Source organism: Populus trichocarpa, chromosome 1, assembly GCF_000002775.5.
Source record: "Populus trichocarpa isolate Nisqually-1 chromosome 1, P.trichocarpa_v4.1, whole genome shotgun sequence".
In the NCBI taxonomy this organism is placed as follows: Eukaryota; Viridiplantae; Streptophyta; class Magnoliopsida; order Malpighiales; family Salicaceae; genus Populus; species Populus trichocarpa.
In genome coordinates, this window is record NC_037285.2 from 44,011,422 (window position 1) to 44,026,912 (window position 15,491).

Sequence of the window (15,491 nt, forward strand, 5' to 3'; positions counted from 1 at the left end):
CTGTTGTCCGCATGACCCAATGACGTTGGGTCTTGTGGATATTAGGTCTTGATGCTCCAGCAGAACTCAATAGGGTTTGGTCCTGCAACCCATAGCATTGGATCCTGCCTCCAACAAGACCCCATAATGTTGGGTTCTGCCGTTGTTGAACCATAGAATATTGGGTCCTGCCGCAACTGGACCCGATAGTTGTGCATCCTGCTGGGCAGCCGTACCCAATAATGTTGGCAGCAGGACCCAATACTTTATTTTTTTTTCTTTTTTCTTATGTAATTTTTTTTTCATACGATAAAGAGGAAATGAACTTATTAAACTTTTGTTTTTATATTGTACAAAAGTTGGGTGATGATAAAAAAATTTCCATTTGAGGTTGGGTTGATTTTCTTAATAAAGCATGTTTGTTTTTGCATTTCAAAAATGCTTTTAAGAAAATTTAAAATTTTTATATTTTTTATTTAATTCAAATTAATATTTGTGTTTATGTTTTTGTATTATTTTGATGTGATGATATAAAAAATCAATTTTAAACATTAAAGAAATATTATCTCAATATATTTTTTAAAAAATAACCATTACGTAATAATATATTAACTAACATAGTGGTCCGCGCTCCGCAGCGGGTCAATAACAATTTTTTTTTTCAAATGTAATAATGCTTGAATTGGGTTAAAAGCACAGAATGTATTTGCATCACCACCATCTTCAAAAAACATATTTTTTTATAGTAGCACAATGAATAACGCATAGCAAAGCAGTGTCCAATATATCGGCAACTAATTTTTTTCCCTTTAATTTTTTTCCTTCTAAGATATTTCCAATTTTATGTTTTTTTCCTCTTACAATTTTTTTCTTTTCCCTTATTTTTTTTTCATATTGTAAAGAGAAAATAAATTGATGGAAATTTCTTTATATTGTACAAAAGTTGGGTGATGATAATTTTTTTTATTTGAGGTTGGGTTGAATTTTCTTATTAAAGCATGTTTGTTTTTACGTTTCAAAAATGCTTTCAAAAAAATTTGATTTTTTTTCATTATTCAAATTTATATATATTTTTTGATGTTTTTGTATTATTTTGATGTGATGATATAAAAAATCAATTTTAAGAAATCAAAAAAATGTTATCTCAATATTTTAAAAAAAATACTTTAAAAAATAACAATTACAAAATAATATAATAACTAAAATATTGGCCCGTGCTCCGCAGCGGATCAATAATAATTTTTTTAAAATGTAAAAATGCTTGAGTTGAGTTAAAACATGTAATGTATTTGCATAATCACCATCTTCAAATAAAGTTCTTTATATAGTAGCACCATCAATGGCGCATAGCAGAGCAGCACCCAATACACCAATAACTAATTTCTTTCCCTTTAATTTTTTCTGTTTAAGATATTTCAATGATAATTTGTTTTTCATTTCAGGTTGGCTTGAATTTCATTATTAAAAAATGTTTGTTTTTGCATTTCAAAAATGTTTTTTTTTTAAAAATTGAATATAAATTTTATTTTTTTTCTTTACTTCAAATTAATTTTTTCCAAATTTTTTAGAGATCTGGATGAGTTTTCGATCCACGAGGAGATACAATCGAGTGTGCTATTTAATGTTTGTTTTTTATTTGAGTGGAGAATTAGCGATTTAGTGAAATTTTGCACCGGATTTTTAAGGATTTAAGATTTTGTTAGATTTGATTGTGATTTTATAATGAAGTTTATAAAAGTTAAAAAGAGAAGTGGAGGTAGATTGAAAAAGCAGAAGTTACACAAGGAGGAGAGTGAATATAAGAATTTGGATCCTACTACCAGAGGACTTAATAGTGTTGGGTCCTTCGGCTAGCAGGATCCAATAGGACTTGATAGAATTGGGTCTTACTTCCACCAGGATCCAATAGCATTGGATCTTGCTCCCATCAGGACCTAAATGAGTTGAGTCTGTCTGCCCAGTAGGACCCAATAGTGTTAGGTCTTAGAGCCAGTAGAATCTAATAGGACCCAATAGAGTTGGGTCCTGCTGCCAATAGGACCCAATAATTTTGGGTCCGTCTACCTTGTAAGATCCATTTGTGTTGGGTCCTGATGCTCAACAGGATCTATTAGCCTTGGGTTTTGTCTCCAGGCAGACCCATTAGTATTAGGTCCTGCCTTCAACAAGATCCAATAGCGTTTGATCTGGCTACCCAACCAGACCTAACAACTTTTGGATTTTTAGGCTGTTAGACCCAAGGCTATTGAATTCGTCATAATTTTTATATTTTTTAAAAATTATTATTAACTACTTGTGGAGAACTGTCAATATACTAGTATAATTTAAAATTTAACTAGTTTTTGTTTTTTTAAAATAATATATCAAATCACTGGATACAATTTTCATCGAAACCCAGACTTGGGCCTGGTAAAAAACCTGCAATCCAGATGAGGAATACCGCAGAGACGACGAAAGAGGAGGAATCCGGGCCACAAGGGCTCATGCATCTGGCCCATTCAAAAAGGGGTAGTTCTTGTGATCCTTTTGATGGGGTCAGCGTCAGCTTCATGCAGATTTGACCAAGGAGCAACCTCCCCACACACGTCATAAAGATGAAAACAAATCCCATATACCATATGATGACATCACACTGGTTGATAATGGAGAGTCACTTTCGTTCCTTCTCCCTTGATCATATCATAATGATGATTCTTGGTGTTTTTAATATATTTTAAATTAATATATTTTAGTTGTTTTTAGATATTTTATGATAATGTTAAAAATAATTTTTTAAAAATAAAAAATATTATATTGATGTATTTTCGAGTAAAAAATAGTTCAAAAACAATTACTATCATATTTTCATACACCCTCCAAATAAAAAAAATAAAAAGAAAAGTTTTTAATAAGGTTAAGTTGGATCAATCCATCCTTTATTTTTTAAATTTGCATCGATCCAAGACCTAAATCGATCAGACCTCATTGAATATCTATCAAATATAAAATAAAACAAATTATTTAATCTAGTTCAAATTATATCAAATATAAAACAAGATAATAATTTACCTTATCCAATCTTATTTAATCCAATTTAATCAATATTTTGTAACATAATAAACACTAACTCATTATAAAGGAAATAACGGTAAATTTCGTGTTTTTCAAGCAAATTTCATTTTGTGAAAAGTCTTTTCACCGATAAAAGATATTAACGAACCAAAAAAATAAAAAATAAAAAAGCACCAAAGATTGCATGGCAGCATCCAAAGCAAAACCCATTTCTCCAAGAAGAACAACCGTCCAAAATTCCTCACTTCTTGGTAAATGGTAAAGCAACTCCAAAAGTCCCACCTCCATTGACCTTCTTCATGAAGTAATAAATCTCCCCTGATTTTTCCTTCCATGTTGACAGTTTTGCCCCTCATGACATCCCCTTCTCCACAAAGGAAGTAATCCAAGGGGGCCCACCCTTCTTCTGTTTGACATATACCATTTTACCCCTATACTCTTCACAAAAGACCACAAGAGACTGCTTTTACTTCTTCCAAATTGTCAACTCTACCCCTGCTGACCTTCCCAATATCTCGCAAGAGGCAGGAACCCGCCTCCAGCTTTCCATTAGAATGACCGTCTTACCCCTGAACAACCTTCCCAGAAACCCCATAGGCAGCAGCTCCCATGAGAAAGTGGATGTGGTCTTGACCGACCTTCCTCCCTTCCTTGATGACCTGTCCCTTAGTTGTCTTCCATGGCCTCTCCTTCTTGGAAAATCCAATTCCCAACTCCCTATCTATATAAACCAAACCCGCGAGCCTAAACATCCCAACTCTCAAACCCCAAGCCAATTTTCAATCTCCCTCGCTCCCTCAACACCTTCTCTTGTCCACAGACAAAAAATGGCATCTTCACAAAACCAAAACTCAAACTTTCAAGATTTCTTGCCTCTTATGGCCAGCAAGCTAGGTGGTGATGGTCTTATTGGAGAACTATGCAACGGCTTCAATCTGTTGATGGATGGTGAAAAGGGTGTCATCACTTTTGATAGTCTTAAAAAGAACTCAGCTTTATTGGGTTTGCAAGATTTGAGTGATGATGATTTAAGGAGTATGTTAAAAGAAGGCGATTTTGATGGTGATGAAGCACTTAATCAGATGGAGTTTTGTGTTTTGATGTTCAGATTGAGTCCTGAGTTGATGGAAGAGTCTCAGTTTTTGTTAGAGGAAGCTCTTCTACAGGAGTTCAAAGATTCTTGCTAATCTTTTTTTAATTATTATTATTATTTTGACATTTGTTTCCCATTTCGTGGGCTTTTCTTATCTTTCTTTTTTTACCTGTAATGACTTATATTATTGGATCATTGGAATATAGTGAATGAAGGATTAGAAATTGAAACAACTTCGCATTTTAACCTCAGTCTTATTATCTCTTCATCCTTTAATTTCTGTTTTGATGCTTCAAGATAACATGATCTAATTAAATATCAGGAATTAAGATATATTTGTGGTTAGTTTGATTGAAAGATATAGTATTTGGCTGATCCAGCAACTCCTGTATGTGTACTCTCTGCTGTTGTTTTCCATTCAAACCAGGAGCAGAGGTGTGCTGCTTTGTTCTTGCTTTCTCACCTATCAAAGTAAAAGGAGATGGGATAGATGTTCTAGAAGAAGCTCTTTGCCGGATAACCTTGGACAAATCCTATGCAAGAAGAAGCTCTTTGGCACAAAGAGAGAGTTGGGATTGAGCTTTTTCATTTCGTTATGTCAAGAAAGGGCTATTTACGTAGACCTTAGGGGACGGCAAGGAGTATAGTGTGTTAAGCATGGGATTCACCGCTCCTATATATCGATTGTCTACCTTGCCCATGACCGGCACCCTTTTTCCTTCCTCACCCTATTTATCGATCGGTTTTTTTCCTGGGCTGATTCAGTCGCTAAGCGCTAAGCGCTAAGCAGCAGACTGAATATGCGTTAGAAAGGTCAATCCCTCCCCTACGACACCAAAAAAAACCGGGCCGAACTTCTAACAAGCCCGCCCGCTTACATAGAACAATATCGGGGCAACGTAGACCTAAGTGGTATCATATTGGATCCTTGGGAACCATCACAAGGACGGCCGGCCTATATTTGAACGAGAATGCCGTGTCGTCCAGCGGAGCCTAGAAGAAGGTGACTCATGCAGACAGCTGACTCTTTTTCTCATATGGATTACTGTGGCCCCTGTAATCCACAGAGTACATAATTAGTGATATTGGCAAACATGAGACAGTCATGGTCTATAGCTGCAGATTGCATTCTCTGTCTAAGGTCCTTGATTGACTTACAAGTGCTTCCTGGAATGTTCAGCAAAAAACTTCTGAAGACATTGTGGAAACATCAAGAACAGATGGTTCATGTTAATGGAAACACAGCATTTTCTATTAGATAGGAACATTCCAGTACAGCATCTGATCCCAGCTTAGACGTTAGAAGAGGTGGAGATGTTGTCGTCCCCTGTAGATTTGGTTTTGATAGGTCAGGGAATGGAAACTGCTTTCCTTGACACTCTAAAAATAAGCTAAGCATATTATTTATGGGGTTTAAGAAGGGTGGCAAGCAAACTTAACTGACTTAAAGATTAGATGACAGAAAGAGTTATGAGCTTTGAGGATCTCAAATCACATCATCCACAACTATGGGAGGGTAAGGAGTTACTGCCTGTTGGCTCGTTTTACTACATAAAGCAGTAATGAGGCATGCAGTTCTCTTTGTGGCCGGGGAAGCACCTGTTTGTTTGTTTTTTGATGAATGGATTTTCATTTATCAATAAAAATAATAGTAATACATTGCCTACTCCAATATAGATAGAATTAACTTTACTGCTCGCATCCTGTTCTGGAATAGAGAACAGAAAAAACAAATGTCAGTGTTGTGACCCATGCTAGATTGCACTTGTCTGATCACAGCATTTCTACTTCAATCGATCAATTGTCAAGTGATGATAATCTACCGTGCCTCTAACAATGTCAAACTCATTTCATTTGAAGAGCAAGCTTCCATCTGATTTGATGAACCTTCCTGTTCGAGTGGATTCTTTCCCATGAAAAACCCAGGTTGTTTAGGCTGAGGCAATGGATTTTCATTGCATAATATTTGAACCACAGTTGGCATGTTTGGCCTATCTTCTGGTCGTTGTTGCACACACAGTAAAGCCACATGAATGCATCTTAACACTTCAGATGTATTGCTCAAGTAACCTAAACATTCATCAATCAGTTCCGATGGTGTTCCTTTTATCCAAAGTATCCACGCCTAAGAAAAATCAAAACAGGGCAATATGTCAGCAGACTGGCTACTCTAATTTGCCAGTTGGTTTGCTTGTCATGTGACAGGTCACAACAGCAAAATCACTGTAACATTTCTGAAACCCCAAATAAACCAATATGTATTTTGTTGGGTAAACTAAAGAAAGCATCCTTGCTGTACTAATTATTATTCTCAGCAATGCCATTTTAATTGCCTGAAAGGAAACTGCACAATTTAACATCACCTCTCAGTTCATCAAGACTTTGCATTAACATTTTTGTGCAAATTCTTACATGCCCGAGGAGGTTAAGGTTTCGATCCGGGTGACGAAATCCCCTATTTTTCTTTCCACTCACTATCTCCAGGATGAGGACACCAAAGCTAAAGACGTCGGTTTTCACAGAGAAGTGTCCATTCGACGCATACTCAGGAGACATATAGCCACTGAGAAATGTTGGCAACAAGAAAATTTCTCAAAAAATGCAAATGAAGATTAGTAAGGAAAGATTAAGGATACTTACTATGTTCCAATCACCCTATGAGTATTGGCCTCTGTTTCATCTCCACGAAACATTCTAGCAAGGCCAAAGTCCGAGATTTTTGGATTTAGCTCATTATCCAGTAAAATGTTGCTGGCTTTGATATCTCTATGAATTACTCTCAGTCTAGAGTCTTGATGGAGATAAAGCAGCCCTCGAGCAATTCCACCAATAATGTTCATACGCTTCGTCCAATCCAGTAATTTTCTTCTTGCTTGGTCTGATCAATTTTTCATTCATGTTAGTCTGATTAACAACTCGATTCGTAACAGAAGTAAGAATATAAATGATAACTTCTAGAGCTAAAATGCTGTTGATTTGGACAGGTTCGCACCGAAAATGAAGAAGTCCAAACTTTTATTGGGCATGTATTCATAGATTAACATATTTTCATCTTCTTGAATGCAGTAACCAAGAAGCTTCACGAGATTGCGATGCTGAAGTTTAGCAATGAATTTAACTTCATTTTTGAACTCGTCCATCCCTTGAACAGAACTCTTTGAAAGCCTTTTCACCGCTATTTCTTGTCCTTCTATCAATATGCCCTAAGTCATGATTCCAGCAGTTCAGTTAGTTTCATAAACGAAGATGATACATATAGGTTAGTTGGAGATTCTTTTGTTACCTTATATACAGGTCCAAAACCACCTTCTCCCAACTTGTTGCTGCTTGAAAAGTTATCAGTGGCATGAGCTATGGTACTCAAATCAACTATTGGTAATTCTATGTCCTCTTTCCTTACTTCTTCAAGTCTATCATTCTTCCCAAGATTCCTCCTCCGCCTGCAGAACATCATTCCTGCCAATAGCATGCCCATGCCCAATGCAGCGGCGCTGGCAATTATTCCTGCTTTCAACTTCGTACTCAAGTTCCTTTTCTTCGCATTTGCACCTGAACGCAATAAAGAATAGTTAGATGCAACTGGACCTATTCCCTAGTTCAAGACTTTGTTCGCAACTGAAACTTGAATAAAATCTTGAAATTCTTTTAATTTAGAGTAGAAGGAAACGGAAGAAGAAGAAGAAGTTTATAATAATTTAGTGTTGAGGAAGTGGACAAAGCAGCAGAGTCAAGATTTCCTAGTTTCTATGCTATATTGACTTTTCCCTTTTCAGGCTTTTTGAAGTGAAGAGGAACATGAATAATTCTTCAATTTCTATCCATGCTGGTCATCTAGATAGGAGCGAATTAAATCAATAACTAGTAGCATAATTGGAAGGCATACCTAATTCCGAATCAGCCACCCGAACATAGACGTCTTGTCCATCCCCAGTTGACCTTCTCATATCAATCAGGTCACCAAACCAAATAAGGCAGCCACTTCCACCTGCCCTGAAATCTAAATTTGTATAAGAAGTGCAAGAGCAGTTCTTCAGACACAATCTCTCACATTCCTTGAGGTCAATGCTCTTGTCAAACCAGGAAGAAGATGTGTCTGGCAGTTTATTTGCTGTATACTTGAGAAAGCCATCTTTATCACTACAATTCAATGGAGTCCTCCGGTGACACCCACCTGACCAATCTGAAAAATTCCAATCTACTGGAGACATAGGCGTGAATCCATCCAAGCATACACATATAGGAGTTCTAGTTATCTCACAGCGAGTGTTGGGACCACAGAACTTATACTCTTCACACTGATCGTACTGGCCATTTCCAACAATCACCCAGTCCTGAGCTCTGTCATTCCATGTGAGGCTCTGAGAAAGGCCCAATGGACTTAGTGTAAGCTTTGAAGAAACTGAACTTTGAATCCTATACTCGAAATAAACCTCTTGGTTGTTGAGCACAAATTCATTTGTGGAAATTTGATTGGGTATCGGTCTAGGATTTGATGTAAATTTTATGCCAGTCCATGGCCCCCCTCTAAACACTGTTCTATTCCCTTTCTTCAAAAGTACCTGTGGATACCCCTGAGGATCGATACCAAACGTAAACTCACCTCGAGCAGGATCTTCTGGGCTCTTCCAAGATGACAGAAACCTGTCAATCCGTGTTACAAAGTTGACTCCGATTCTCATTCCAGGTAGTAAGGTATCACAAGGATGATCAAAACTCTGCCACAAAAATTTTGCAGGGTTATAATCATTTCCTTCTCTCACAACAAAATTTCCAGAATCCAAGAGCTGCGCAACCGGATTCTGCGTATTTCTTGATGCACTTGAATTTGATGACCAAACAATATGGTTTGTGCTATTGAGAAGGATTAGAATCCCTTGGGTGGTGATGTTCAGAACTCCCATATTATCAGAAAGTGAATTTTCTCTATTGGCAACCCATAAAACTGTCTGAGGAGACTTGTCGAGCCATAATCCCAAGTATTTGCTTGTTGAACCTTGAGGGCTGAAAAATCCTAGCTCAAAGCTTCCGCTTGAAGAAACCAGAGTCTCACCATCTCTCAATGATTGGCCTGGGTTGATGATTTCCAGTGCGGTGGAAGTGGTTAAGATGGAGATGAAGAAAGATCTCACGAAGAACACTCCCATTCTTGAATTTGTTTATGGACAACGTGTTGTGTAATGTTCTGACATAAATAATTAAACCTTTAACACATTGTTTTCATTAATGTTGTAAGGACACGGCGTTTCGCCAATTCGCCTTCCCAAATGTCAGAGTCCCATCAATTTTGGTTTGGCGAAAAAACATAAAAAACTAAAAAGTCAACCAATAGTTGCTTTCTTAGGGGTAAACAATTGACCGATTATGATGAAGGTGACCAACGTGTCACTTGTTCTTTGATCTAAAAAGATGAAGGACATGGGAGATATAAACCTTCGAGTGGGCCCTGGACAGAACAGCCGAGACTTCAGAACTTTCAGCCTGCTAAAAATTTTCCAGTCCAAATAATTGACTACCTTGAACCATTTCTAAATTGGTATATCTTCAAAATATTTTATTTATTTTTTATTTATTTAAAAGTGCTTGAAAAGTATTTAATAGTATGCTATTTTTTATTATTACTTTCTTAGAACTAAAAAATTTATCCGTGAAGAATATAAATGTTTTTATAACTAGTTATTTTTTATATTTATATTAAAGAAAAAAAATAAACACAAATCACAAAATAAAACAAAACTCATGACTCACAAAAAATTATAAGAATTTTTTCTAATTATATCTGTTTTTTCATTAAAATAAACTTAAAAAATAATTAATAAAATATCACTAGTTATCCTTCGAGTGGCCACTGGCCAGAACAGCCAAGACTAGAGAGCTTTCAGCCTGCCAAGGAATTTTCTAGTCAAAATATTTGACTACTTGAACCATTTCTAAATTGGTATATCTTCGTAACATTTTATCTATTTTTTATTTATTTAAATGTACTTGAAAAGTATTTAATAGTATGCTATTTTTTATTATTACTTTCTTAGAACTAAAAAATTTATCCGTGAAGATTATAAATGTTTTTATAACTAGTTATTTTTTATATTTATATTAAAGAAAAAAATAAACACAAAACACAAAATAAAACAAAACTTATGACTCACAAAAAATTATAAGAATTTTTTCTAATTGTATCTATTTTTCTTTAAAATAAACTTAAAAAATAATTAATAAAATATCACTAGTTATCCTTCGAGTGGCCACTGGCCAGAACAGCCAAGACTTGAGAGCTTTCAGCCTGCCAATGAATTTTCCAGTCAAAATATTTGACTACTTAAACCATTTCTAATTTGGTATATCTTCGGAACATTTTATCTATTTTTTATTTATTTAAATGTACTTGAAAAGTATTTAATAGAATGCTATTTTTTATTATTACTTTCTTAGAACTAAAAAATTTATCCGTGAAGAATATAAATGTTTTTATAACTAGTTATTTTTTATATTTATATTAAAGAAAAAAAATAAACACAAATCACAAAATAAAACAAAACTCATGACTCACAAAAAATTATAAGAATTTTTTCTAATTATATCTATTTTTCTTTAAAATAAACTTAAAAAATAATTAATAAAATATCACTAGTTATCCTTCGAGTGGCCACTGGCCAGAACAGCCAAGACTAGAGAGCTTTCAGCCTGCCAAGAAATTTTCCGGTCAAAATATTTGACTACTTGAACCATTTCTAAATTGGTATATCTTCGGAACATTTTATCTATTTTTTATTTATTTAAATGTACTTGAAAAGTATTTAATAGTATGCTATTTTTTATTATTACTTTCTTAGAACTAAAAAATTTATCCGTGAAGAATATAAATGTTTTTATAACTAGTTATTTTTTATATTTATATTAAAGAAAAAAAATAAACACAAAACACAAAATAAAACAAAACTCATGACTCACAAAAAATTATAAGAATTTTTTCTAATTATATCTATTTTTATTTAAAATAAACTTAAAAAATAATTAATAAAATATCACTAGTTATCCTTCGAGTGGCCACTGGCCAGAACAGCCAAGACTAGAGAGCTTTCAGCCTGCCAAGGAATTTTCTAGTCAAAATATTTGACTACTTGAACCATTTCTAAATTGGTATATCTTCGGAACATTTTATCTATTTTTTATTTATTTAAATGTACTTGAAAAGTATTTAATAGTATGCTATTTTTTATTATTACTTTCTTAGAACTAAAAAATTTATCTGTGAAGAATATAAATGTTTTTATAACTAGTTATTTTTTATATTTATATTAAAGAAAAAAAATAAACACAAATCACAAAATAAAACAAAACTCATGACTCACAAAAAATTATAAGAATTTTTTCTAATTATATCTATTTTTCTTTAAAATAAACTTAAAAAATAATTAATAAAATATCACTAGTTATCCTTCGAGTGGCCACTGGCCAGAACAGCCAAGACTAGAGAGCTTTCAGCCTGCCAAGGAATTTTCTAGTCAAAATATTTGACTACTTGAACCATTTCTAAATTGGTATATCTTCGGAACATTTTATCTATTTTTTATTTATTTAATTGTACTTGAAAAGTATTTAATAGTATGCTATTTTTTATTATTACTTTCTTAGAACTAAAAAATTTATCCGTGAAGATGATAAATGTTTTTATAACTAGTTATTTTTTATATTTATATTAAAGAAAAAAAATAAACACAAAACACAAAATAAAACAAAACTTATGACTCACAAAAAATTATATGAATTTTTTCTAATTATATCTGTTTTTCTTTAAAATAAACTTAAAAAATAATTAATAAAATATCATTAGTTATCCTTCGAGTGGCCACTGGCCAGAACAGCCAAGACTAGAGAGCTTTCAGCCTACCAAGGAATTTTCTAGTCAAAATATTTGACTACTTGAACCATTTCTAAATTGGTATATCTTCGGAACATTTTATCTATTTTTTATTTATTTAAATGTACTTGAAAAGTATTTAATAGTATGCTATTTTTTATTATTACTTTCTTAGAACTAAAAAATTTATCCGTGAAGAATATAAATGTTTTTATAACTAGTTATTTTTTATATTTATATTAAAGAAAAAAAAACACAAAACACAAAATAAAACAAAACTTATGACTCAAAAAAAATTATAAGATTTTTTTCTAATTATATCTATTTTTCTTTAAAATAAACTTAAAAAATAATTAATAAAATATCACTAGTTATCCTTCGATAGGCCACTGGCCAGAACAGCCAAGACTTGAGAGCTTTCAGCCTGCCAAGGAATTTTCCAATCAAAATATTTGACTACTTGAACCATTTCTAAATTGGTATATCTTCAGAATATTTTATCTATTTTTTATTTATTTAAATGTACTTGAAAAGTATTTAATAGTATGCTATTTTTTATTATTACTTTCTTAGAACTAAAAAATTTATCCGTGAAGAATATAAATGTTTTTATAACTAGTTATTTTTTATATTTATATTAAAACAAAATTAAACACAAAACACAAAATAAAACAAAACTTATGACTCACAAAAAATTATAAGAATTTTTTCTAATTATATCTATTTTTTTAAAAAATAAACTTAAAAAATAATTAATAAAATATCACTAGTTATTTTCCTGTAAATTTCTCTCTATCTTCTTCTATTTTGAAAGGGTCACTACTTTCAATCTCTTTTTTTATAATAAAAAAATATATGTATTTGCTCTCTTTTTTTTTTTTTTTTTTTTTTTTATTCTTGGAAGTTCTGGCTTTCTGTCCAACTTTTTCTTACATTCGTATATAAATAAAAGGTTGATTTTGTCCGAAGTTTACTAGTTTGTTTTTCTAGTAAGATTTGATTGAGAATATTCAGTTATTACATCCTTATCTATATTCCCATAATTGTTTCTCACTCCCATATTTCTCATAATAACTAATATTCCTTTATTTTTAATTTTGTTCCTTAATTACTTAAAACCCTCTTCTTTCAAATTCTAAAACAATCCGTTTTCTGCCTTTGAAAATAATAATACATCAAGACTCCACGTGAAGGAAACCTCTACCCTTTCATGACTTCTGCTTTTTGTTATTTTTTTATTATTTCCCCATATATTCATTCTTATTATTAATATATATCAACGTTAAAAATAAATATTATATTAAATTAAAATTACAATTACAATTTAAAAAAACTACAATGATGTTTTACTATACACTAAGGCACAAGTGCACTATTCATAAACACTATTATACATGGTTTGGTTTATTGTGCATCCAACGATATTGTTTTAAATCTTTTAAGCATGAAATATTATAATTTCTTCAAAGTTTTAAGTGATTTTTAAAACTTTCTCCCCTTCGGTTTCTAAGTTTAAGTGTTATACATAATGATTATTGAACTTCATTTATGTTAAATCTATCTCGAGGAGAGAAAAATCTCTAACAAGCTCCCATACAAGTCTATAATAAGCAATATTGATGTTAATAAACTCTTCTTTAATATAAAGTTTAAGAATATAATTTTAGCATTCCAAGTGACTAGGAAAAGGAGATGGAGTTCCAAGAAAATTAGTTTTTTTTTTTTTAATTTAGAATTGATATTTTCAAATTTTTAGAGTGGATTTGAGTTTGTTTTGATGTTTTAAATGGTTTGTAAGTGATGAGTCAGATTTTTTTTATATTAAAATATATGAGTTCGACGCTCCAATACACTTGGACTTGGCAACCAAGTCCAAAGCGCTTAGACTTGACAGTTAGTCAAGTTTAAGGTGGAGTGGGTCTGGCACGAACGCTAGATCCAATACGCTTGGACTTGGCGGTCAACCAAGTCCAAGATATTTGGACTTGATAGTGTACCAATACATGATCCAATATATGGTAAAAAGTAAATTGAACATTTAGAATTTTTCAATGTGTTTTTTTATATTAAATTGAGAGATAAATCAAGATATTTAATATCGCAACACAAGTTATTTAATTGATTGTGTTTAATAAATTTGTTTATTAAAATCAATTTATAACATAGATCTACACACATATGAAATTTATATAATAAAATTTTAAAAAACAAATACTATGCAAGGTTACATATATTCAAATAATTATAAAAACAAGTATTTAATTCTAAATAAAATACATTAAAAAAATTACAAATGAGTCATACAAACTTCTTAATAAAATATAATTAAAAAATAATTATTATTTAAAAAAAGCTAAATAAGAAACAACAAAAAAACATAGAAAAGGGATATTAATTAAAATATTAATTTAAAAATACATCTAAAAACATGTATTAATTTTTAAAAAAGGAAAATAAAATGAGGTCAGGCCATGCGTCTGACCCAAATAGAAAAGGTCTTTGCGAGCATGCCAATATTTTTTTTAAGTTAAAGGGGTGGCCAACATGTCGCCTGCCGAATGAGTTTTTTTAAAAGATGACGTGTTGTTTGAGATCCCAGAATCCAGTTGCTGTGGTGGACGGGAAAACAAGGTCCATGGTTTTTTCATCTAAAAACCTTTTTTCAACCCGGTTTGACCCAAAACACCCAGGAAACATCTTAAGAATATTTTTAAACCAAACCATGACCTTCAAAAATGCGAAAAAATCCAAAACCTAAAATCAACTCGAAATCAAAACTCTTCTTGAGTTCAGATCTATTTTTCTAGGTGTTTTCAAGGTAAAAAACACCTAATCTTAATCCCTCTTCATTATATGGAATCTTTTGACATAAATATTATACGTTTTGGTAGCACAAATCTTTCCCAACAGAAACTTTTTCTCTCTTAGTCAGAATCCAATGATTGCTAGACTCGACATTCCTAGGCTCAACATCTCGCCGAGCCAAGATGGTTGTAAAACTAATGATCTTTTTAGGCTTTTCATTGGATCACATAAATCTATTTTTTTTTATCTTGACCCTTATCATAAAAAGTTATGGTAAAAAGGTACTTATCTCTCTATATTCTTGGGTATCTTCAAAGGGATTTGTTACTTATTTCTTATTAATGATAAATAAAAAATATTTATTCCTCATTATTAATGTGCAAAATCAATAGCACAAGCAGTTAGACAATCTTAATTATTTATTATTGGTAATATAAATTGATCTATACAATTCTGACTGTTGTTTTTGCTCACACTTTATTCTTGCTATCCTGCATCGTGGCCCCTGTAATTAACAGAGTGAAGAATTTGTAGACTATTTTAGTTCCTAATTCACATACAAGTGCTTCCTGGAATAATGGGAAACAAAATCTCTGTAAAACATTGTGGAAAATCAACAATAGAGGAGTGCATGTTAATGGAAAGACAACATTTTCTATATGGAATAGAAATTTCAACGCCAGCATCTGATCCCAGTCTAGAAGT

At 32.3% G+C, this 15,491-nt stretch overlaps 2 protein-coding genes across 3 annotated transcripts; one reads left to right on the top strand and one right to left on the bottom strand.

Moving 5' to 3' along the window:
- Positions 1-3,665: 3,665 nt before the first annotated feature.
- Positions 3,666-4,356, top strand: LOC18095702 (calcium-binding protein KRP1). Its single transcript, XM_006370339.3, has one exon. The coding sequence runs from the start codon at positions 3,858-3,860 to the stop codon at positions 4,215-4,217; it is 360 nt and encodes a 119-aa protein (XP_006370401.2). The 5' UTR covers positions 3,666-3,857; the 3' UTR covers positions 4,218-4,356.
- A 1,413-nt stretch (positions 4,357-5,769) lies between these two features.
- LOC18095703 (G-type lectin S-receptor-like serine/threonine-protein kinase At4g27290) lies at positions 5,770-9,453 on the bottom strand. 2 transcript variants are annotated; one of them, XM_006370341.3, is made up of 6 exons: positions 8,007-9,453; positions 7,407-7,672; positions 7,116-7,326; positions 6,764-7,001; positions 6,536-6,686; positions 5,770-6,248 (listed from the first exon to the last, which is right to left on the bottom strand). In XM_006370341.3, the coding sequence occupies exons 1-6, from the start codon at positions 9,265-9,267 to the stop codon at positions 5,943-5,945; spliced, it is 2,433 nt and encodes an 810-aa protein (XP_006370403.2). In that variant the 5' UTR covers positions 9,268-9,453; the 3' UTR covers positions 5,770-5,942. The 2 variants fall into 2 exon arrangements, with proteins under 2 accessions (XP_006370403.2, XP_024456014.1); XM_024600246.2 differs by lacking the exon at positions 6,536-6,686 and having other exon boundaries at positions 6,112-6,248.
- Positions 9,454-15,491: the final 6,038 nt, after the last annotated feature.

Excerpts from the sequence above, each read along its gene's own strand:
- LOC18095702 (XM_006370339.3), top strand. The coding sequence starts at position 3,858 with ATGGCATCTTCACAAAACCAAAACTCAAACTTTCAAGATTTCTTGCCT.
- LOC18095703 (XM_006370341.3), bottom strand. The coding sequence starts at position 9,267 with ATGGGAGTGTTCTTCGTGAGATCTTTCTTCATCTCCATCTTAACCACT. Across the intron at positions 7,673-8,006 it reads GGTGGCTGATTCGGAATTAG|GTGCAAATGCGAAGAAAAGG; the intron begins GTATGCCTTCCA and ends TATTGCGTTCAG. Across the intron at positions 6,249-6,535 it reads ACCTTAACCTCCTCGGGCAT|GCGTGGATACTTTGGATAAA; the intron begins GTAAGAATTTGC and ends GATTTTTCTTAG.